Here is a 25,019-nt window from a genome sequence, read left to right as displayed (position 1 = left end):
CAGCAAACCTTCTCCACAGCAAAACAAACATTTAACTATTAAAAGTAAAAAGTATGAAAGCTGAGAATCCGTGGCATTCAACCTACAGGTTATTTGCAACTGTTCTCCCATCACTCAGTGTGATCTACTACAGATGGATACCAAAAAGAAGATGCTATTTAGGGTTAGGTACCTATTTAGGGTTAATGTTTCCCCTCCGGCAGGGCAAGCCACCAGCAGCTCTCACTGCCTGCAGCTCTGTACTGCAAAATCTAAATTCTAGGCAGGCAAAGGTAAGAGGAAGGGGCTATTTTCCCTCACCCCACCCATAATCGAAGGAAAGACTAGGCCCCAAATACTGGGGATCCAATCATCTCTACCAACTTACACAGAGGGTAGAGGTTCTATGCTGGGAGAAGTAAGTTGAAAATACCAGGGGCTACCACCCTCTCCACCACAGCATCCCACTCAAAAAGCAGGGGTGTCACTCCAGAAGGAGGTTGCTATCTCTACCTCCAAATCCAAAGCAGTGGCTCAGAGTTTCTACCCCAGGGGAAAGGAAGCTGAAGCTCTAAGAGGACTCCACCTGAAACAGAGAATAATTAAGTCCATGCCTATGGGCACTGGTAACAATTAAGAGAGGGCTGGTGACTCTGCAGTACTAACAAGTAAGACAGCAGGTCTGGGGAAGTGCACCACCCTCCAGGCAGGGTAAATACAGAGATGTAGAATCAAATATACCAGAGTAAAAATGTTCAAAGACACAGACAAAGAGAGAATCTTGAAAGCAGAAGAAAAGCAACTCATCATGTAAATAAGAGACAAATTGCACATTATCAAATTTAAAAATTTTAGTACTTCTAAGAAAAAACTAAATGGGAGAAAAACTTTGCAAATCATCTGATAAGGGACTTTGTCTAGAGCATATAAAGAACTCCAACACCTCAATAAGAGAAAGAAAAATAACCTACTTAAAAATCATGAGTTAAAGTAACACACCAGAAGAGGATGTGGAGAAACAGGAACATTCCTTCAACCAATGATGTGAATGTAAATGGTACAGCCTATGTGGAAGAAGCTGAATATAGAACTGCCATATGATCCAGCAATCCTATTACTAGGCATATATTCAAAAGAACTGAAAGCAAAGACACGAACTGACACTTGCACACTGATGTTGACAGGAGCGTTATTCACAATTGCTAAAATATGGCACCAGCCCAAGGGTCCATCAAATGATGAATGAATTAAAAAAAAATGTGATATACACATACCGTGGAGTACTATCAGTTTTGAGAAGAAATGAAATCGGGATGCATATGACAACATGGATGGCCCTTGAGGACATTATGTTGAGTGAAATAAGTCAGACACAAAAGGACAACTATTGGACCATCTCACTAATATGAACTAATTATGACGAGTAAACCCATGGAGGTAAAGTCTAAAGTACAGGTTACTAGGAGATAGAATGAGGATTGAGAGAAGGGGGAGCCAATGCTTAACGGATATAGAATTTTTAATAAGGTTAATTGTAAATGTTTGGGAATGGATAGAGCTAATGGGAAGACATTATAGTGAGTATAACTAATCAGTATAACTACTGATTTATGAATGTGATTGTGGCTGACAGGGGTCATCTGGGGACATAAATGTCAACAGAAAGAAAGCTAGAGGAGAGTCCTGGGACTATATAACATAGTGAGCTTAGTGATGTATAAGGATTGTGGTTAATAAAACAAATATAAGAATGTTCTTCTATGAACTATTAATAGAATAAATGTCACAAGGTGTTAGCAGTATGGTGATGCATGAGAAAATACAACTAATGTAACATGGACTATAGTTAATAATACACTAGAAAATATTCACTTAATGCAAATCAAGGCAGTAAAGGAGAACAGGAACAAAAAGGACACTAGAAATACAGAGAACAAAAAGCAAAATGAGAAATATACTCACTAGGATGGCTACTACAAAAAAAACTGAAAGTAAGTGTTGGTGAAGATGTGAATAAAATGGAACTACTGTAAATTGTTGCTGAGAGTATAAAACTGTGCAGCTGCTCTGGAAAACAGTTTGGCAGTTCTTCAAAAAGATAAAACATAAAATTACCATACGATCTGAGAATTCTACTTTTCTTGTACATACCCCAAAGAAAAGAAATCAGGGACTCAGAAAATGGTACACCAATGTTCAGAGCAGTATTATTTACAATAGTCAGAAGGTCGAAAGAACCCAAGTATCAATCAACAGATGGATTATCAAAATGTGGTATGCACATACAGTGGAATATAACTCAGCCATAAAAAGGAATAAAGTTCTGATATATGCTGCAATTTGGATCAATCTTGAAAACACTGTGTTAAGTGAAATAAACCAGACACTAAAGGACAAATATTTTACAAGTCTACTTGTATGGAATATCTAAAATAAGTAAATTCACAGAGACAGAAAGTAGATTAGAGGTTACCAGGGAAAGCTGAAGGAGGGTCTGGGGAGTATGTGCTTAATGGATACAGAGTTTATATTTGAGGTGATAAAAAGTTTGTAATGCATGGAAGTGATTGCAGACTAATAATACCACTGAACCGCACACTTAAAAATGGATAAAAAAGGGAATTCTGTATTATATGTAAGTTATCACCACCATGACAAAGATTTTTGAAAAGGGAGACATAAATCATATCAGGAATAAAATCAAATGTGGGGAAGTGGACTTGGCTCAACAGATAGCGCATCCGCCTACCACAGGGGAGGTCCGCGGTTCAAACCCAGGACCTCCTTGACCTGTGTGGAGCTGGACCACATGCAGTGCTGATGCGCGCAAGGAGTGCCGTGCCACGCAGGGGTGTCCCCCATGGAGGGGAGTCCCATGCACAAGGAGTGCACACTGTAAGGAGAGCTGCCCAACATGAAGGAAAGTGCAGCCTGCCCAGGAATGGCACTGCACACATGGAGAACTGACACAGTAAGATGACACAACAAAAAGAGACACAGATTCCTGATGCCACTGACATGAATAGAAGCAGACACAGAAGAACATACAACGAATGGACACAGAGAGCAGACAACTGGGGGTGGGGAGGGAAGGGGAGAGAAATAAATAAAAAAATAAATCTTAAAAAAAAATCAAACATGAATGAAATAAACAATCTAATCAAAAGATTGAGATAGTTATACTGGTGGGAAAAAAAAAGATCCATTTATGTTGTCTAAAGGACACATTAAGACTCAAATAAAGGGACAGAAAAATATGTACCATGGAGGATAACCTCAGCGGGGAAGTAAGGACCTCCAAAAATCCTCTTCTCTATAAAAGCAGTAAGAATGCTGGCAAAAGTCATCAAACCAACTTTATCAGAAGCTGGAAACTAACAAAAGGCTTAAAACAATCTGAGAAGCATTTATTCAAGAAAAATAGCTAAATCTTCATAAGGACACAATCTCTGTGGTGTTTTTAAAATGCCTTATTCCCAAGTCTTTCTCCCAAGTTCTGTGGTAGCCTTGAAAGCCAATAGCTAGCAAGTAAAAAAATGAGTTGTCCGGAAGTCACCAGAGGGGACAGAATGGGGTTGGAGCTCTCTCAAAGCCCCATTCCTAGAGAACTGCGTCATTATCTGCTCTTTCTGGAAGTTCTGTGGAAAATGTCACTTGCAAAACTTTGTTTTTATTTGACATGACTCAAAATATGCCCAGTGGGAACAACCTTTCCTCCAAGGGCATTAATTAAAAACAATTAAGTGGCAACTGTTGACCATCACAGCTGCCTGAGGTAGCAGTAACAGATGGGGTAAACAAGAGGCTTCAGGAACCATACATGACCAAGAATAGAGACCTGGCAGAATTAGCTCAGGAGAGTTATTAAACAATAAACACCAAAAACAATGAAACTGGGGAGAGACGAAAATCTGATTTCTAGATTTTCTGTTTTAAATATACAATTTTAAATGTCCAGTTTTCAACAAAAACGTAGGACACAAAAAAGAAGAACGTACAGCCTATACAAAAGGAAAAAAAGAGGTCAATAGAATATGTCCCTCAGGAAATGCAGACACTGAACTTATTAGACAAAGACTTTAAATCAACTATTTTAAGTATGTTCAGAAACTAGCAAAACCATACATCAAAAAGAAAAAAGTATGAGAACAAATGTCTCAACAAATAGAAAAGACCAATAAAGAGAAATTTAAAAAAAAAACTCTGTCATTGAAAAGTAAAAATAACAGAAATTTTAAAAATTCACTAGAGGGGCTCAATACCAGATTTAAGCAGGTAAAGGAAAGAATCAGAGAACTTGAAGACAGCTTGAGAGTAGCTACTATGAAGAACAAAGTAAAAAGAACAGAAACTCAAGAGACCTATGGAATACTATTGAATATACCAACGTAACAGTAAGTAAGGGAACTTCCAGTAGAAAAGAAAAAGGGGCAGAAACAATATCTAAAGAAATAATAGTTGAAAATTTCTAAAATTTGATGAAAAAGATATATCATGGGAAAAGCAAATATATGAAAGCTATGCTGGCCATACTTATATCAGACAAAGGACACTTTATTCACAACTATGTAAAAATTAAGCAACACACTCCGAATTAAGTAACGGATCAAAGAATTAATCAAGTGGGGAATTAGAAAATATTCTGGGATGAAAAAATATGAAAACAACACCTCAAAGCTTATGGGATGTCACTAAAAACAGTGACTAGAGGGAAATTTATAAATATCTCAAATCAATAACCTAATCTACTTTAAGACACTGGAAAAAGAAGAGTAAACTAAACCTAAAGGAAGCAGCAGGAAGGAAATGGCAGAAAATAAAGAAAATTAATGAAATAGAAAAATAGAAAAAAATCAACAAAACCAAAAATTGGTTCTTTTTTGGAAAGATCAATAAAATTGACAATTCTTATGTAGACTGATCAAGAAAAAAATGAGAGAAGATACATGTTACTAAAATCAGGAATGAAGGGACATCACTAAAGACATTAAAGAAATAACAAAGACTTTAAGTAAATTATACAAAAAAACTGTATGCCAATAAATTACATAGTTTATATGAACTGGACAAATTCCTAGAAACACACAAACTACTGAAGTAACTCAAGATGAAATAGAAAATCTGAATATACCTGTAACAATTAAAGAGACTGAATTAGGAATTATAACCTGCATACAAATAAAATTCTTGGCTTATACGGCTTTAATGGTGAGTTCTATCATACATCTGTAGAAGAATTAATTTCAATTCTTTAAAATTCTTCAAAAGAAAAAAAAAAAGAAAGTAGGGAACATTTACTAATTCCACTCAACTTTAGCTCTTTAGTCACTTGACAATAACAAATGTATATCATTCTCATTGTGATTAGTACATCCACCCCATCCTACTACTATTTCTTTATTTTTCTTCATGTCACTTTTATCTCCTATTATGTGTTTATTACATCTCCAGTGCTTAAGGACCTTCGCAGGTCTTCAATAAATATTTAATTAACTAATGAGAGCAACTACATCAATCAGTCTAAGTCAGTTCCTAAGTGGCAAGACATTACTCACCTGTGTTCTCCAGGTTTTGCTGTATTTGCTGACAGAAGAAAAGAAAGATAACTTCCCATTAATCTCATTTTATGTGGTAAACTCCTTTACAACCCATCAAAATGAAACCTCAAATAATAAGCCATTTTTCCCCAACCACAGACTTAAAAACCCTCAATTCGCAAAAATTTCCAGAGGCAGGGAAGAGGGCAGGAAGTCACACCACTGTAGTCAATAATGGCAATTAATGCTGTTTTTAGCATTAGAGCAATAGAGTAAATATACATCTCTGCCTTTAAACAGAACTATCTACAAGCCTCCTATAATGCTATGGGTGAGTCAGTGGAAAACAAGAGATAACTTAAGAGTTTTAAATCACTACAAATTGAAATGGTTATTTACAGCTATATATTATAGAATTTATAGCCATAATGGACTATGTGCTAAACACTTAAAGCAAAAGGAACACTGGGAAATAAAGCATGAAAATTATGAATATAAATCAGTTTTCTTGTTAAAAAAAAAAATTTCAAGATTGCCAAATATCAGGACATGGTCGTTGTTTTTGGACAATTGGTGATAACTCAAACATTGGGTATTCTAAAATTCAATCAGTATTTTACTACACACTCATATTCAAAACCAAACACAAGTTTTAATACGTTTGTCAAAGTAAACCATGCTTTTTCCTAAAAAAATTCAGAGTAATTTAAGTAATATTTATGAATTGGTAGATTACTATTTATGATGTTTGTTGACAATTAGATTAAAACCTATGTATTTTTAAAATTTAATAATATTTTAATACAAAATGAAATAATATTATTTAAAATTTATTCAAATATGCCAATATTTTTGAAAATTCCTAAGGTGATTGAAGAAATATTTATCAAAAATGGAATCTGTAAGTCAAAAAAGGAGGGAACTTTTGATTTATCAAAGAACGAATTAACAGACAAAAACTGAACACAATACCAGAATAGTGTCTGAATTGACATTAGTGTGAAGTTTAATCTCAGCTAAGAATACAGACAATTGTCCTCTTTGTATCTTATTTGACAGTCCTTTGAAACAGGGTTGCACTTCACCTTTCATTTGTAGAGTTCTTCGAGAATATCGTTTGCTGGGTCTTCTTTCAAAGGATGCTGATCTTCTTGCTTTATTGGATTTTGTGGTCTGATACTCAGTTTTCCCACTAAAATAAATGAGGCATATTAAGAGGGACAAAACAAAAGAAAGTTTATATTCAGGTTTCCTTAAAAACACTAGCCTGAACTGCATACTGAAGGAACCAATAATAGTAACACCAAAGAATCTCTTTACCGTTCTTTAGGCTGTTAGGAAATAGGCAACACAGATTGTACTTACTTTCTTCAGCATGTGTATCACCTAAGAATATATTAAATAATTTGGAATATTTATACTCTTATGGAACTCCTATCCCTTCCCAGTCACACTCCCCATCTCAATGTATGTAATTTAAAACAAGATTTTCATTTAAGTTTTCTAATGGTGATACACTTTTTGGAATAATTTTCAAGAAAAACTCATTTAAAAAGATTGTCACTCTCTTCCTCATTTCCATTTTAATTCTGTGAAGGAAATGCCTCCGTTTTTGTTATAAGGCAGAATAGAAAGCAGCTCTCTTATATGAATTCCACACAATCAACTTGTCACACTGATACCAAAACCTTTCCTTCTGCAAATCATACTGAGATGCCCGTAGCAAGCTGAAAACTCTAGTAAACCAAAATATTTCTCACTCATAATGAGTAAATTAGGAGTGTATAGGAATAATGGAACTTCAGGTTTATAGAGGTATACACAGATGTTATCTAGACTACCTTCCCACTAAGTACAGCATACCTTTATCCTATACAATATTCAGTTGTTGAATGGAGAAGCCATTAAATTCTTATTATATGGACTTAAGTTGGGGTAGGTTAATATAAAAAAATAATTAGTCAAGAGAGACATAAAATCCATTATACCATTATTCTGTTTTCCTGTTTCTTCAGGAAATGACAGCCAATAACAGAATATTACTTCTACTTTTCTGTTTTGGCCAATGGAGGATTTTGGCCAAGCACCTTATTTCTCCATGACTTAGTTTCTATATTTTACAATAAAAGGGTTGGTTAAAATTTTGGCCTCTATGAGAGAATGACACACAGCAAGCAGCTATTAAAATTAACCTATACCCAGGGAAATGGATGTGGCTTAAGCAATTGGGCTCCCATCTACCATTCAGGAGGTCCAGGGTTCGAGTCCTAGGGCCTCCTAGTGAAGGCAAGCTGGCCTAAGCAGAGAGCTAGCTCATGCAGAATGCTGGCCCATGTGGTCAGCCAGCCTGAGCGGTGAGCTGGCAGAGCAAAATGATGGAACAAAAACAGACACAGAGGAAAGACAATAAGAGATACAGCAGATCAGGAAGCTGAGGTGGCACAAGAGACTGAGCACTTCTCTCCCACTCCAGAAGGTACCTGGATTGGTTCCTGGTGCCACCTTGACAAGGAGACACAGAAGAACAAACGACGAATGGACACAGAGAGCAGACAATGATTGTGTGTGCGTGTGAGAGAGGGAGAATAAATTTTTAAAAAATTTAACCTATATCTGAATCGTGATCCTAGTCGAATAAATCCTGATCGATGGGCACTCTTCTGGACAGGACCTCGGAGGCGGAAGAACGCATGATGCTCCACAGCACACTTCCATAAGTGTTTGCATGCTTTTGGGTGATCCAATCTGAAGACAAATGTATGCTCCTGCTCTTTACCCTGAAAAAGAAAAAGACATAAAGGGAATAATCATCATTTAATCCCCTATTAAAGAGCTACAAACACAACTACAGCAATACCAAGATCAAATAATAAAGTATCCAGTTTGCTCTCTACATTTCAGACACTCTTTATAGCTACCTCCATAAAAATGCACAGTTGAGATCAAGCTGTCCATTTTCTCAGCCAGTATAAAATTATTCCTAAGAGTTTTTCCTCTATTTACATGTTCTCATTTCTCAGAAACATAAAATAAGGCTTCACCTGACATTCTTTGGGATAACTATACAATTACAATTTAAAGGATCATAAAGATCTGGCCATATATACCAACAACCTTAAAAATGTTAATACACTTTGTCACAGTAACCACACTCTCAGAAATCTATTTTAACAGTTAACATTTTTATAGGCACTTTTCTAAGGATTTTACATGAATTACTGTAAAGAATAGATACTGTCATTAGCCACATTTCACAGATAAAGAAACTTAGGGCCAAAGAGATTATGCAGCTTGCCCAAAGTCATGAAGTAAGAGGGGAAATAGGAATGTGAAACTATCAAGTATGACTCCAGGGCCTATACTTACAGCAAATAAGATATACTGTGTCTCTAGGGAAAATAACTCTAAAACATCAAAAGTTATACAGATACTTTCTTCATAGTATAATTTATAACAGTAAAAATTGGTACAAAACCCTAAATGTCCAAAAAAGAGCAATGGTAAAGTAACTAATGGTATATTTAAAAACTATACAGAAGTAAATTATTGAGTTGAATGAATGAATGAATGAGATACTGTTTATTTCTATTACAAGATACTATATATAGGCAAAAATTGAATACACCTTTATGGCTACATATGTTTAGGTAAAAGAAGCAAACTGCAAATACACAAACACACGTATGGGTGTATATACATGACTGATATAAAAACTTGAAACTCTACCATGTGTTATGGATGTGTTTATATTTGGAAAAAGTTCTCTCCAAGAATAGTGGCCAGCATGGAGAAGAAATGGAGTAGCTGGGGAATTGAGTTTTAGTTATATTTGTAAATACACAAATAAATAAGCGCACACACACGTATAATTTTATGTATGTACGCATAAGTATTTTTCAAAGATACCTGAAGTAACAAGGCCCAAAAATGTTAAATCTAGATCGTGAGTAAAAGAGATGTCTGTTTTATAATTATTTTGTACTTTTAGAAGTTTTATATTATTTTGTAATTCAAATTATTTTTTAATTAAAAAATATTTTACCATATACAGCTTCTTCATGCCCTCAGTATAAGTAAAGATTCTTAAATGACACAAAATATAAAGATCCAAAACAATAAAATGATAAACTGTCGTGCATTAAAATTAAAATTTTCTATAATCCAAAAGATTCCATTAAGAAAGTCAAAGGCAAGTCAAGGAGCTCAAGATATTTATAACAAATATATCTGACCGGAACTGATATCCAGAATGAAAAGAAAAAAACAGGTGCAAAACAACTGTATTAATCAGGGGAGTGCCAATTAAAACCATAATATGATTCTACTACCCACTAATAGCTAAAATGAAAAAGACAGAATATCTAACATTAGCCCCCCAAAAAAGAACGGAACTCTCATACATTGCTGGTGACAGCATAAACTTGCCCAAACACTTTGGAAAACAGTTTGGCAGTGTCTACAAGAGCCAAACACATGCATACCTATTGGTCACAGCAGCACTACCTTTTTTTTTTTTTCCTTTTTGTGGTACCAGGGCTGGGGACTGAACCAGGGACCTTGTATGTGGGAAGCCAAGGCTCAACCACTGAGTCACACTGGATCCCCTGAGTTGGTTTTTTCATTTGCTTGCTGTTTTTGTTTTCAGGAGGCACCAGGAACCAAACCCAGGACCTCCCATGTGGGAAGTAGGCACTCAACCACTTGAGCTACATCCACTCCCCAGCAGCACTATTCTTAATAGCCAGAAACTAAAAACTCGAATGTCATCAACAAGAGAATGCATAAATAATCTCTGTCTATTCATAAAATCACAAGCTATATAATAATAAGGGGCCAACTATAATTACCACAACACAGGTGATATTCACAAATACTAGGCAGCCAGCCAAACAGTACATGCTGTCAGGTTCCATTTATATAAAGTTCAAGATGGGGAAATGGACTTGGCCCAATGGATAGGGTGTCCGCCTACCACACGGGAGGTCTGCGGTTCAAACCCCAGGCCTCCTTGACTGGTGTGGAGCTGGCCCACGCGCAGTGCTGATGCATGCAAGGAGTGCTGTGCCACGCAGGAGTGTCCGCCGCATAGGGGAGCCCCACGCACCAGGAGTGCATCCCGTAAGGAGAGTCGCCCAGCGCAAAAGAAAGTGCAGCCTGCCCAGGAATGGTGCCGCACACACGGAGAGCTGACACAAGATGGTGCAACAAAAAGAAACACAGATTCCCGGCACCACTGATAAGGACAGAAGTGGTCAAAGAAGAACACACAGGAAATGGACACAAGAGCAGATGACTGGGGGGGGGGGGGGGGGAGGAGGGTGGGGGGAAGGGGAGAGAAATAAATAAAAAATAAATAAAAAAAAATAAAGTTCAAGATCAATGTCAACAGCAAGTTCTCTTGTACCATTAAGAGATATCTTTATAAAATGTTCCATTATTATCCCTAAAATTCTATTCCAAGCTGCTGATTACGAATTCTTTGTATGCATCTCAGTATTAAAACTAAACATTTTCAAAATTCATCACTGTTTAATCTACTTTTGAGAATCCTCTCTATCAGTTTTTACTGAACAGTACCTTTCACTCATTTTACATACGAATCTTGGGAACCTTCTGAATGCTCCTTACTGAGTCAATGGACTGGGGTGGGAGAACACAAGACCAAGTACTTTGAAAAGCAGCGAAAGTTACAGCTTTGCAAGAAAACATAGAATTGAGGTAATTCCTGCTAATGACAAATTTACAAAACACTGCTCTATCTGAATGTTTTTTCTGCATTCAGAATAACTTTGACTTCAATGCTGAGTTGCAGTGCTCTCTTTTTGAAGCCATTTTAAATAACAAACTTAACATGTAGAGCTAACACTGCACATAACTCAGCTGAAGTGGCGATGGCTAATTTAAACACATGCAAGCCATGATAACTGCATATGATGGCCAGGCCCTGGTCAATAATTTTTAGACAACATCTATACTAAGATGTATCCCAATTTTTTCAGAGTTGACAAAATGTTTCTTAAAATTGTGGAAAGTAGCAGCACTGGTGACTTGTAGAGAAGGAAAAGGGGTGGCTGGGAAAGAAGGAACAACAACTCATATGCTTTCCATGGTTAAGTGTTTTAAGTAAAAATATTTCAGGTTATTAAAGCATATGTGGAAATACCAGCTAATTTAGATACGTTCTTAAAAAATCTTTTACAAACACCCAGCTGACTGATACTGTTTATTTTAGGTGAGCAATTCTGTGAGTTTTGACAAATGCAGAGTCATATAACCACCACCAAAAAAATGAGGATACAGAACAGTTGCCTTGGTCCAAAAATTTCCCTCAAGATGGCCTGTTATAGTCAAACCCCCTCTCCCTACCCTAACCCTAAGCAATCACTGATATATTCTCCTGTAATTCTGCCTTTCCCTGAACGTCATATAAATGAAATCACACAGTAAGTAAGCTTTTGAGTTTGGCTTCTTTCACTTAGCATAATGTATTAGAAATGCATCAATGTTGTGTATATCAATTAGGAACTAGATTTGAAATGAAAGGAAAAAAAGCTAACCCTTAATTTAGAAGGCTTTCTTAAAGAATATTGGGTAGATTTCTGGATTAACCTTTCTGGACAGGTTTGAAGATAAATTAGAAGTCATTTAAACATAATATACATCTCACATGTTTATCAATGAAAATATTACTTTTAAACTTAAGGGCAACAACATATATTTTTAGGATAATGTAATCTGAAGCAGGAAATTATTTAATTAAATTATAAATTCTACTAAGTTTCTCCTCTCTGACTATAAAACAATGATGTACATGCCCTCTTTTAAAGACGTAAGTTACTATATAGTATAGTTACTATTAAATAAGTAATGTAATATAATTCCTACCTGAACATCATCTTCTACAACCACCAGGGTTAATTTATTCTTCTTAAAATCCAATCTGGTTATCTTGGGCCTATAATAATATGGGAATGACAGCCAGATTACAAATAAATGTCCTCTAAATAAAAAAAAAAAAAATTTTTTTTTGGTTTTACTTCAAGCACATTTAAAATCCTCTAACTTCAGAATTTAAAAATGATAAGAGAGTAAAAGTAATCTGCTTTGCTCATTAAAGGAGGCTTCAATATAAAAAATAATTAGGAAGACGGAAAAATATATACATTTCAAAAGCAATACCACTGGCAAAATTGGTGCTGTACAAATGTTAGGCACTGCAAATGGTAAAGGAAAAGGAATAATGAAAAAACCCATATATATTTCACAGTCTCTAACTATGGTATCAGATATTCTTCAGGTCTAAGTAAAATTGTGTCAATGTTAAAGCAGCAGCACAGGGACTAGATATAGGAAAGACCACAGAACTTTAAAAAAAAGCAAAAGGAAAAATCAATTACTGATTAGGGCCTGCAACTCTATTTACTATAGCAATTTTGGTTCAAGGAAATAACATCTTCAATTTTTAAAAGTTAAAAAAAAAAAAGACTCACCTTACGGTCAATTTTCTGGAGACAACTCATCTCCCTAACTCTACTGAACTCCTAAACCACCTACCACATTTGAACTCTGTACTTCCACGAACTATGCATGTCAAAACAATGTGACTCTCACTCCCATTGGCTAATTTTAAAATACAGCATGTAAAATATAACCACAAAACATAACTTATTTATAAGAGCTGCACTGAAATAAGTAAACAAGTACATAAACAAGAGGAGGGAGAGATGGGGAAGAGCTTGAATAGCACTTGAATAGCAAACACTTACATAATGCCCACTGCATGCTAGCTGCCCCAATAAAGGCTTTACATGGACTAACTCAATCCTCACAACAACCTTATGAGGTATCACAAAAGGTGTCTGTTACTCTTTCTGAGGGCATTCCCTGGTCTTGAAGCAAGTTCTACCTGTTCACAGGGCAAACTGAATACCCGCGAATTATTATACCAGGCATGGGTATATAAATACCCAGCTCCTCAACCTTCAGGGGAAAATTATGAAGGTATTCCACTCAAGCCTTTCAGAAAGTCCCCAGGAGGGGCACTAGATACAAAACTAAGATAAAATATTACCTTCAAAAAAAATTTTAATATTTACTTCTCCCCACCCTCATTGTTTATGCTTGCTGTCTGCTAGTCATCTTTATAGGAGATACTGGGAACTGAACCCAAGGCTTCCCATGTGGAAGGGAGATACCTAATTACTTGAGCCACCTCTGCTCCCAGGCTTCAAATTTCTGAGAGAAATAATTTTCAACCTAAAATTCCAATTTCAATCCAACTATCAAGCAAGTTTAAGAGAAGAATAAAACCATTTTCATTTATCTAAGGATCCAAACAATTTACTGCCTATACCCTTTTCTTTAACACTTACTTGAGGATACATACCAGAAAAACAAAAGTAAAGAAAGAAGAAAACATGGAAGAAGACACAGGATGCTAGCTGAGAAAGCAGGAAAGGGAAGTCCCCAGATGAAAGTTGTACAGCACCCTGGAGAGCAAACAGTTCAAACTGGAACACACCTGTTCAATACAACTTTCTCTTTAAGGAGAAGACAAAGGTAGGCAATTCTAAGGTGTGTGTGGGGTGCAGGTTGGGGAAGCCAAGAACTATAGGAAAAACAAAAAGTTATACAAGAAAGGAAATTAATCCCAATCTGTGTGCCAATTCTGACTTAGATAATAATAATAATAATGTACACACTATTTCCTGATTTTCACCATTTAGAACCAACCAAAACCTGAAGGATTTAATTATGGTTTAAAAAATGCAAGTAAAATCTACCTTTGATACAAAACTAAAATGTAAATATAATTGAAAAGTATGGATGATAGAAGTAGATAGAAGTCAGGATATAGGGAACCAAAAGCTTAAAGGGAAAGGTACTAATATTGTATCACAATAAGGAGTAAAGATACTAGTCTGTGGAACAAAGTACATTACTAAAAGCAGAAAAATATCCAGGAGAAAAACTAAAGAGAGTGACATAACCACATGCAGAGAGTGAGAATCATATGAACCTTTACTACATAGAGAAATGCTACATTTCTTTACGACATGTGTTTTGGCATACCTTGAAATTAAAACTAGTTTAAAAACTGCCTGTGAGGAATGGGAATAAAGATGGGTAAGGATATGGAGAGGAGAGAGCTGCTTTTCATTTACAAGCTTTTCAGAAATATTTTATTTCTAAACTCTAGATATGTTTTTATTAATAAAAAAAAAAACAGTAAGTATGCTTGGCATTAACTTACCAAAAAAATAAGCCAATTTTGGTCTCTCCTTCAAAAACAAGGACTCCTGTTGGAGTTAGTCCCAAACTATAGTCATTTCCGTCTCTAGCCTAATTTAGGGAGAGCAAAATTTGTTAGCTTTACTTACCTAAAGCAGGCTTCACATTTTTGTACAAAAGTTAACTTATTTTCACAAAGAATTATATTAATTATATACAGGCTAATATTAATATGCAAGATATTTTTAAGAATTAAAGAATCCAAAATAACTTTGTCAGGAAAATTTACACATACATTTTTAGTTTTAGTCACTGAAACACTACAGTTTTAAAAGACATCTTCATTGAAAGTGGGTAGTTATATTATAAAGAAAGCTCTTTCTAAATACTTCCTATATTCTATTTACCACTTAAATTACAAATTTTGCAAAGATTGCCTTTCTGGGAGAATGCAGCTAATTATATAAAACAAATCAGTAGAGCAAGTTGTTTTATAGTTTATTAAAGTCTTCTCAAACTATCAATTTTCAACTTTTCTTCCTAAGGATTTTAACAGAGACAGCTCTAATTTAAGTGATATAAAGTAATGGTAATATGAATGAAAAGACTGAAAAGCAGTTTAAAATTTTAAAAAACAATATTTTTCACAGCTGAAAAACAAAGCTTTTAAGCATGGGCACATCTTTCTTTGGGATTCTGGTTGTTTCTCTTCTTTCAGAGTGAACCTCTATGTGGGATTCTAGTCATTTGGTGTTTTACAAAAGAATCTAAACCTTCTCAACCACCTATTCGAAATAATCAGCAATAGCCTATGCAAACTGCTTGCCCTCTTCCATACTGAAAAAAGCCACAGTCACTTTGAGTCTCCAAGGAAAGAATAAAGAAAAAGCATCACAACACAGTACCTACCTTGACCACATGCATATCAACCCCATACATTTCTAGCCATTTGGCTTTATTCAGATAATTGGTTTCAGCTTGTGCTGGTGTCTGACCTCTAAAATTTAAAAAACAATAATTTTTAAAATGATGATAAATATAAAATTAATTCTATACCAAGGATAGGAGTGGAAGAAAACAAATATGAAGTAACTACAGTGGTGACTAATCAAATGCTAAGTACCTGTATTCCTTCCATTTCTCAAAAACAGCCAGCTCCATCTCTTCAGTCTGGGTAGGCACAAATCTGAACTCAGACACAAGTTCAGGTGTATGCTCAGCAAGATCATAATCGCCAAGTTCAGCTACAAATATATTTCACAAGGTTATATTTTTGTTAGTACTAATACATTTCTTTCTGTTAAATTCTTCTTCAAAACACATTATTATAAAAACTGCTAAAAAAAATTCACAAGACTCCTTTTTAAACTATCAATTCAAAATACCCAGATCGTTCCCCAAAGTGAATCTAGCTTTGATGTATCGGTCTGTATACACAAACCACATACTTGTTGTTGCTGGCATATTTTTAATTAAATGTCTTTCTTTTAATTTGTTAATACTTTACAGTGCATAACTTTTGGAAAACTCTGTAGATGTCCAGAGAAAAACCTTTGCATCTTATAATGAATAAATGAAAAATTTTAGCAAAAATTTAAGCATATTTAAATAAGATTAACAATTTTAAATTACAGGAGGACAGGGACTATATCTTACAAAGGTATATGGGGAAAAAAAAAAGGCATATGGTACCATGTTCTATGCATATTAGTTAGATGCTTAGTACAGGTGCCAGTTAATTATTTTTTAAGGATATCAAAAAACATGAACTAGAAACTGAGGAAATGCTAATACAAAAAAATTAATCTAGGTAAAACATTCATATACGAGAAACAAGGAGATTTTATTAATATGGGAGTAAATGGAGACTTTACCAAATTTATTCTACGGACCTTAAAAATTCATAGGATTTCGTTAATACTATACTTAGGTCAAACAGATGCATATCATATAACATGAAGTTTGGAGGAATCTGAAAAACACGGGTGCCATGATGAAAAAGAAAGTAAGAAAGAGTTTGTATTTGGGAGGAAATACGATAGAAGGATTAAGAGAACACAGAACAAAGCCAGTTATATGAATCACACTATTATGTGTTAAACTATTTTTGTTAAAATACACAAAAATGCATGAATACCCTGTTTTTGAGAGGCATACAGAGTTATCTCTTCTATATCGTGGGGGCAGGACGACAGCGCCTCCACAATCTGGATAATCTGTGTAGAATTTTTTGGCCCTCCCTTTATACTATAGAAGAAGTTTTAATTTTTTCTTTTTCTTTTTTGGGGTATTTATAGTACCTTACTGTAAAATCTTTTTTTATTAAAGATTTATTTATTTTTCCCCTCCAGTTTGCCTTCACCAGGAGGCCCCAGATGTCGAACCCTGGACCTCCCATACGGTAGATGGAAGCCCAACTGCTTGAGCCACAGCCACTTCCCCCTGCTTACTGTAAAATCTGGGTTAAGTATTTGGTCATAGGCAATATTATACAATACTATACATATATTTTATGTATTTCTGAGTTTCTAAATCTTTTCTGTGTCTTCCTCAAAACTCCCCCCAAATTCCCATTTAATTTCTTAAGCCAAACCACAATATATTGAAACCGTGATGGGGAAAGTCATGATGTGGAAGGCATAACTGTACTTTGCATGGTATGAAACTTATAGTGAGGCACAGAAAGAGTTTATAAAGCAGTAAGTGGCATAATACAGATATTGAAAACGACAGCTTTTCAGTAGATCTGAGAGTTTTCAGAATTAACGACCTCATACAGGAAAATACTGAAATGTAAAGGGTGTGCTTTCAAGAAAATAAGTATGCAACCACATATTTCTTATCGTTATAATGCTGGAGGTATAACATTTTCAAGCTAGTGTCTATCTGACATTCTGCAGATGAAAATACAAGTTTTAATTTAAAGACCAAGTACAACAGTGGATGGAGGCAGGTAGACAACAATTTACATTGGTGGCAAATTTTTAGAAGTCAGAAATTTCCTCTAATCACTAAACCCTACATCAACAGGAAAATATGCTTTCTTAAATATCCTTACCATAAAGCCTAAAATGGATTATTATCGATATAATGGCAAATAAATACTACTCATCTTAGAGAGAGTTTAAGGGTAAATTTGGAATCGCCATAACATTGTGATTATACTAATAGTCACTGATTATACATAGATCATATGGTATGTGAATATATCTCAATAAAACTGCTTAAGAGATAAATGTGAAGAATAGCCAGAAATAGCAGCTTTGTACAGCAGAGAAAACACAGAGAGATTGAGAAGTGAAGAATTTTCTTGTCTATTATTTTTTTAAGATTTTTATTTTATTTATTTCTTCCCCTTCCCTCCACTGTCTGCCCTCTGTGTCCATTAGTTGTGTGTTCTTCTGTGTCTGCTTGTATTCTCACTAGGCGGGTCTGAGAACCGATCCTGGGACTTTCTGGAGTGGGAGAGAGGCGATCCACCACAGTTCCCTAATCTGCAGCATCTCTTATTATCTCTCCTCTGTGTCTCTTTTTGTTGTGTCATCTTGCTGCACCAGCTCTCTATGTAGTCCAACTTGCCACACAGGCCAGCGTGCCTTCACCAGGAGGCCCTGGGCACCAAATCCTGGACCTCCTATATGGTAGACAGGAGCCCAACTGCTTGAGCCACATCTGCTTTCCTGTTTATTATTATTATTACTATTTTTTAAATAATGAAAATGCTCTAAAAAGACTGAAGTGGTGAATGTACAACTATATCATTATACCAAATACCACTGACTATATACTTTGGATGAATCGTAACATTATTAATCTGTATCAATAAAACTGAGTTGTTAAAAATTAAAGATTTAAGTAAATACATTGCGTGCAAGGTAAAGGAGGAAGCAAATCGATTACTACAAAAAATAAAATAAAATAAAATAAAACTAAAGAATGCAAATCATTAGGCTATAAAAATTTACTTGTATTATTACTGCATTCTTTTCAAGGAAAACCTATTAGTTGAGAGCCCAATCATAACATTTGTCGTATTATCAAATGGATTGCAATTTTTATTTTGAAAAACTACAGATGGAAAGGGAGAAAGAAGAAAAAAATTAAAGGACAATGAAATGCTCTGAATATTGATTGGGGGGTGAATGTACAACTCTGTGACTATACCCAAACCCACAAAATGTTCACTTTGTATAGACTGTGTGGTATATGAATAAATCTCAATAAAATTGCCTTAAAAAAATGAAAATGAAAGGGATGAAAAAGGAGGCAATGTAAACAAATAAAAGAGTTGGATATCAACACAAGTTACTTTAGATGAAAATGGCAATGTCTCTTTTCTTATACATCACTTTGACTCTTTTGACATACCTTAACTAAAAAGAACCCAGAAAAAAGAAGTATGCTTTAGTCTTAATGGTCAACGTAAGAACTGCTTACCTTGCAGATTATAAGCTGCTAACTGAACAGCTGTATCAAAGGGACATTCTAACCTGAGAGTGAAACACAAATTTGTGAGACAAGTCAACTCCACAGCCTTCACTTTAATAGAATTGTAAATAATAGCATGCTTTGAATGTTGGCCGTTTCTTTTTTGTAATTAACTATGAATTTACTTCTTTGAATTGTTTTCAACCACCCAAACAATGCACAATTTACCTCAAATAAGTAATACTTACTTTCCACTGAGAATATCTTGTTTTAACTGAAGAACAAATAAATACCTAAGAAAAATAAAAGGCACAAATATAACTCAACAGAATAATTTACTGTGGAAAAATAATTCTATCCTTCTAATTTGAGAGGAAACTTCTGAATAATAGAATTTTTCCCAATAAATTCTATAAAGGAAAAATAAGATTTTAAAAAAAGAAAAGCATGACCCTCAGGAAATTGTCCATAAGATAACAGCAAGGAAAAGAGCACAGGGTCCAGTATAGCAAATTTGCAAATGACTGAGAATGAATTCCGTAATCTAATTTGACAACACATTCACCTCCCACATGACTGAGCACTGGCAAGCATGTAACTATGGAATGCTCAAGAGGAAATCTAAAGGGATTCAACAATGACAACCTTTGCACTTCATAAATGGTTGGTGTGCGTGTAGTTACAGATCTGCGATATAGATTTAATGAATAAATATCAAAGAGGCAGAACAAAATAAAAAGTTGTATATTATCTACTTGAAGTTTACTCAAATCTACTCAACCAAATAACGACTTTAACATTTTTCATTAAAAAGTGGGATTTCAAAGGGTAAAGAAAGTCAGGAGTCAATGTGAATAAATTCCCAACAACCAAAATCAGGTTGTTTTGAACATCAATAAAGATAATACTGCAATGGATTGAAATACATCTATCCCATTTAAAACCCATGAGTTGATAATGATACTTTGAAAAGATGCTGGTGTGTTAAATCTTTCATTTGATAACCTATAAATAAAGGTAGAGAATCACACACTTACAAAATACTGTCCCACAAAGAAATTCTATTGTTGGAGGTTTTGCTATTAGGGGTAAGGAATCTATTTCACCCACTGTCCATATACTGGGAACAATTCTAAAGACAACTGTTAGCTTGCCTGACTAAAACTAACAAAACACACCCTTACAAATCTATAGTGGTCTTACCGGGTTAGTTCTTCACGAAGATTATTTGGTTCTGAGGAATAAAATTTAACTCGTAGATGCAGACAATAGGGTGAACCAACTGCCATTAAAAAAACAATCAGATAAAAACTTTAATTTTTTATTTAAATAGTAAGACTCTGCAGCCAGTAAATTAGTCAAAATCTACTCAAGAAATGTGGACAGAGTCTAACAGGTTATTTATGGCATTATTTCAGGTCAGTCTGCAGATTGAAATGATACAAAACCAATCAATACATTCAGAAATGCACCATCCATTTTATAATACTATCATAATCATTTGTCCTCCTGAAAATAGATAGCTCTAGATTAATTCTAATAGTTCAGGACTAAATGCATTAATGCCCTGAAAATACGCAGAGCTGTTTTACTTGAGAGCACTGAGGAATGCCTGAGTTACTAACTGCTCAGAGCAAATCCTCCCACACTCCTTCAAATGCACTTCAGCTAGTCCACTGAACTCTAAATGCTCTGCGTCCCCATTATTTTTATAAAGACGTGTTAATCTGTCCTGTAATCTCTTGACACTACAAAGAACAAAGTGGATTATGGACTGGATACTGGTATTTTCTCTGGACTACTTCTAGGAATAACACTGACATTCTATGTGAATTGTTTTCATTTCATTATTCTGAATAATAATTATAATAAAGCTATAGCCTTAAAGACTCACGATATTTTCTAGAGCAGGGCAGATGGCAAGTAGAAGCCAAACAGGAAAATTCCAACAGGACTAAATAAAAGTTAAGCACTTCATGAAAGTGCAAGCTGTAGGCCTTTTTCCTAGAAACTTAAACCAAAGGCTCCTGAATCCAGATTAGCATCAAATGTATGTAACTTGGGGGGTAGGGGTCAGTATATTAAAATGAAATTATTTTTAGGAAGGAGAGATGCTAAAAACCTAATTTGAAACATGTCCTTACTACTAAGAATCAGAGTTCCCAGTATATTCAATTTCAAATTCTTTCATAAATAATTTTTCAATGCTTACTTTTTACTTGCTTCTTGATGCTCTTTGTACCATCCAACCAGTGCTAAAAACAAAAACAAAAATGTAGTAGAGTTAAACAGTTTTTTTAAGAGGGTCTACATCCATAATTTTAATAAAGAAAAATGTGCTTCTGAAAGAAAACTTGAACAAATAAGACCTAAAACCAGATATGTGACTTCTTAAACTATTTTCTTTCTCAGTAATGAGGATAATATTCTAAACTTAGCCCTTCGTTTTCTTCACTGTTTCCAAGTACATGACTCTATCAGAACTCTTAAAATTAGATGGGAAGAAAAGCACCCTCATATTCCAATGTCTGGTTCAAATGTAATAAAACTCTAAGACTTATAATAGAGCATAACTAAAATTTAGGTGTTATGTGACCTAAATTTCCAAAACAGATTCTGTTCAGAGGTTGTACTCTTTGAAGGGGACTTCAGGGTAAAACGAGATCTTTCTCATAACCAAGGTCCTTGCTATTAAATGAAGCAGTCTTTTACTCCTCTGCTTTACAAACAAAGTGTATTAATATTGTAACTAGCAGTCTGGTTTATGTAACCTCTTCACTCTGAAATATCCATGACACAAAGAGACCTAAGAACTAATCCCAGATACTTCCACAGACAAACCATTCTCAGCTCAGTTCTCATTATTAATCCCTTTATACCACCAAGTCCTAACATTAACAGGATGCACTTCCAATTAAAAATGCAGGGCTGTGTTCCCTCCAGCATGCTTACAATTCCAGGCAGCCTAAATGAAAGGAGTGTTCTTGTGCTAACTAGTTCACAGAGCCAAGGAATCCAGTTTCAGAAATCCAGATAAGCAAAGAGTAGCTAAACAAGGCAGCGTTGTTAACAGATTTGTAACTGTTTGTTTTTCTGACCAATTATTTGCCTAGCCTCTTCTCTCCAGACTCTTCCACCCAAAGCAAAATTCACAAAACTACCAATGTACAACAGGGTAACTGCCCACTGAAGCGTGGTGCTCAAAAAACTGTCCAATATGTTCTCTGACTGCAAGTGTGTAGGCTACTTAGTCAGCCATCTCACATCTTTTAATAAATTCAATTGAACATCCACTTTTAAGCATATGTCAATCTAGCAAATGTTCAGTTTTACACATTCCTCCAATAGAATGGTAGGCCAGCCAGGAGGATGAATACAACCTTATCTATGAGTGGAAAACACTTCAAACATTCCAACCATGAGGAGGAAAGTCATTTCCTTAGGACAGCAAACAGTCCATCATCCATCATGTCCTGCCCAGCAATCCAATACCCCAAAATCTCAGACCCGACTGTCCTAAATACATACCACAGCCTGATGCCATTTCCACACAGGGTACCAAATAAAACTAGTTTAGATGCCCCAAGTTATTTTCTCCCCAGAATCAGAGACCTGGGATTAGTCCTATCTTCAAGTTTTATCTATTATACTTCAATTACTAAACAAGTATATGGCTGGTCATCTAGGTACTGTGTTTCATGGTTAGGAAAACAGGTATTCTTATACATCCTAGTGAGTGTTAAATTGGCACAGCCTTTCTAGGAAACAATTTGATTAGGCAGTTTCTAGTGCCTTAAAAATAACTGTGTCCTTGACCCAGCAACTGTACATCTAGAAATGACGGATGTATGCAGATTTACCTATGAGGAATTAAATCAGAGAAATGTAAGACATCCTATATTCCCGACAATAGTGAACTGTTTAAAATAAAATAAAGTATTTCAATATGATTAAACACCACGAGCAATTTAAAAGAACAAGGGCAACTACTTAAGGATCTGGAAAATTATCTACAATATATTGTTAAATTTTAAAAGGTAGGGTATAAAATATTAAAACTATTATATAAATTGTTTTGTCAAAATGTGCAAATATGTATTTATTTTGGACTGAAATACTCTATAGCAAAATAGTAACAGATGTTATCTCTAGGTGGTTGTGCTTTCCTTTATTTTCCACTTATTCTACTACCAACATGTATTACTTAAAACAATCATCATGGGCCCCTCATCATAATCCTTTGTACAGGTAATGCATTCAAATAGTTTAACTTTTCAGTATTATTAAAAGGTACTCTCAACAGTCCAAAACCACAAGAGCATCCTCCATATATACCTGATTTTCTATCACCAGCACTACCCACAAGCATCCCCACCCGCAAGATGTTATCGGTTTCTTCTGATTCCCTCCAGAGTTTTAAAGAAGAAAAAGAAATAAGAATTAGTGCATGTGCATGTGTTTTGGTAAAGAGTGAAGAATAACAACCTGAAAATCAACAGGCTAAATAAAAATTAAGAGGACTATACAGAAGGAAACATTAATATATTATTTAACAAAATATCTTAAAATAATTATTTCAAGAACAACCTAAAGTTTTTCTTAAGACAAGTATAACTTACATTTCCTCCTGTTTAGAACTGTTTAGGGCTAGTCTTATGAGTATGACGTTCTACTCCAATTTGTGCTCTACCAACCAATACATTAAACATAACCTCATCCCAGTGAATAAAGGCTCAGTTTTCTTTCAAGTATGTGTTTTAATATCTTTTCTACCTGTATGGAATAGTTTCTAGGATTTGTGCTCCCATAAGATGCCTCAAAACTCAGCTAAAGAATGGAACCCATTTTAAAGCGAGATGCAGGACCCGGGGGAGCTGTGGGTGTTGTTCTCTGGGGAAGGTCTGAGTTCATGTTTGCATATCCTCAAGTCTGTTTTCTCTCATCTCCTCCACATTCCAAGCCCTGGGACTGGAAAATTCAGAGCTAAGAGACAGGCACTGATAGTATTTTCCTTGAATCAGGATCTTTAGGAGTTGAGCTTAAATTACATTAGAAGATAAAGGTGAGAGAATGCAGATATAGGTTCTTGGATGCTTACTGTAAACTAAGATGGTTCTTTTTCCTCATACAAGGATACAAATTCCCTTGTGATCTACTTTTAAAGTTCAGTTGATAAACTTAGATATCAAAGGATGTGGAACGCCACATTTCTTTACGACCTGATGAACTGGGAATAGAAAAGCAAATATTTCATTGTGGGTTTCAAAATATAAATAATATGTATCACAAGCACAGCAAATGATTAGAATGATTCCTGCCTTCTCAACACCTACATTGCTCTAGAGAAATGCTCTGCTACTGCTGCACAGAGAGCTTAAGAGGCAGAGAAATGTTAACCATCTTTCAAAATAATTGTCTCTGTGCTGAGAAAAATATTTCTTCTGTGAGTGGAGGCTGTTGATCTGAATTAAAGGATTATTTTTTAACAAATGTTAAAAATCCTAAGCTAAAAAAACAGGAAAAATAAATTGCTGTAATCTAATTTATTACAGATGCTACAATTTGGTCTAGATTTCACTACAGATTCCTCCTGGATGATTACTTTTTTTGGAGTTAACATTCTGTATTATAAGATACTCCAAATGAACATTTAAATTGACCATTAATAAAACATAAGCACACTTTCCACTGTGTCTGCGTAATATAAATATGCTGAGTATCTGTGAAAGTTAAACTCATAATGGAAATGCAGGTGAATCCAATAGGTTATATTCACTCATGGGAGACAGAGCACAAAGTCTACTTTGGGAAAACACTTTAAAAAAGAAAAGAGCATACCATCAA

The 25,019-nt window shown here is 35.0% G+C and overlaps 1 protein-coding gene across 2 annotated transcripts in view; it reads right to left on the bottom strand.

Moving 5' to 3' along the window:
* Positions 1-25,019, bottom strand: part of EPB41L5 (erythrocyte membrane protein band 4.1 like 5) — a 183,149-nt gene that overhangs the window by 92,833 nt on the left and 65,297 nt on the right. For both annotated transcript variants that reach the window (XM_058301152.2, XM_071216495.1), the window contains exons 4-14: positions 21,388-21,430; positions 20,379-20,457; positions 19,424-19,468; positions 19,185-19,237; positions 15,871-15,991; positions 15,657-15,744; positions 14,770-14,858; positions 12,402-12,471; positions 8,124-8,293; positions 6,602-6,708; positions 5,535-5,562 (exon numbers count right to left, since the gene is read on the bottom strand). In XM_058301152.2, coding sequence (XP_058157135.1) covers positions 5,535-5,562; positions 6,602-6,708; positions 8,124-8,293; positions 12,402-12,471; positions 14,770-14,858; positions 15,657-15,744; positions 15,871-15,991; positions 19,185-19,237; positions 19,424-19,468; positions 20,379-20,457; positions 21,388-21,430 — 893 coding nt within the window. The remainder of the gene's footprint in view (positions 1-5,534; positions 5,563-6,601; positions 6,709-8,123; positions 8,294-12,401; positions 12,472-14,769; positions 14,859-15,656; positions 15,745-15,870; positions 15,992-19,184; positions 19,238-19,423; positions 19,469-20,378; positions 20,458-21,387; positions 21,431-25,019) is intronic.

Source organism: Dasypus novemcinctus, chromosome 7, assembly GCF_030445035.2.
Source record: "Dasypus novemcinctus isolate mDasNov1 chromosome 7, mDasNov1.1.hap2, whole genome shotgun sequence".
In the NCBI taxonomy this organism is placed as follows: domain Eukaryota; kingdom Metazoa; phylum Chordata; class Mammalia; order Cingulata; family Dasypodidae; genus Dasypus; species Dasypus novemcinctus.
Note: the sequence above shows the minus strand (reverse complement) of the source record. Positions and strands in the feature narration are given on the sequence as shown.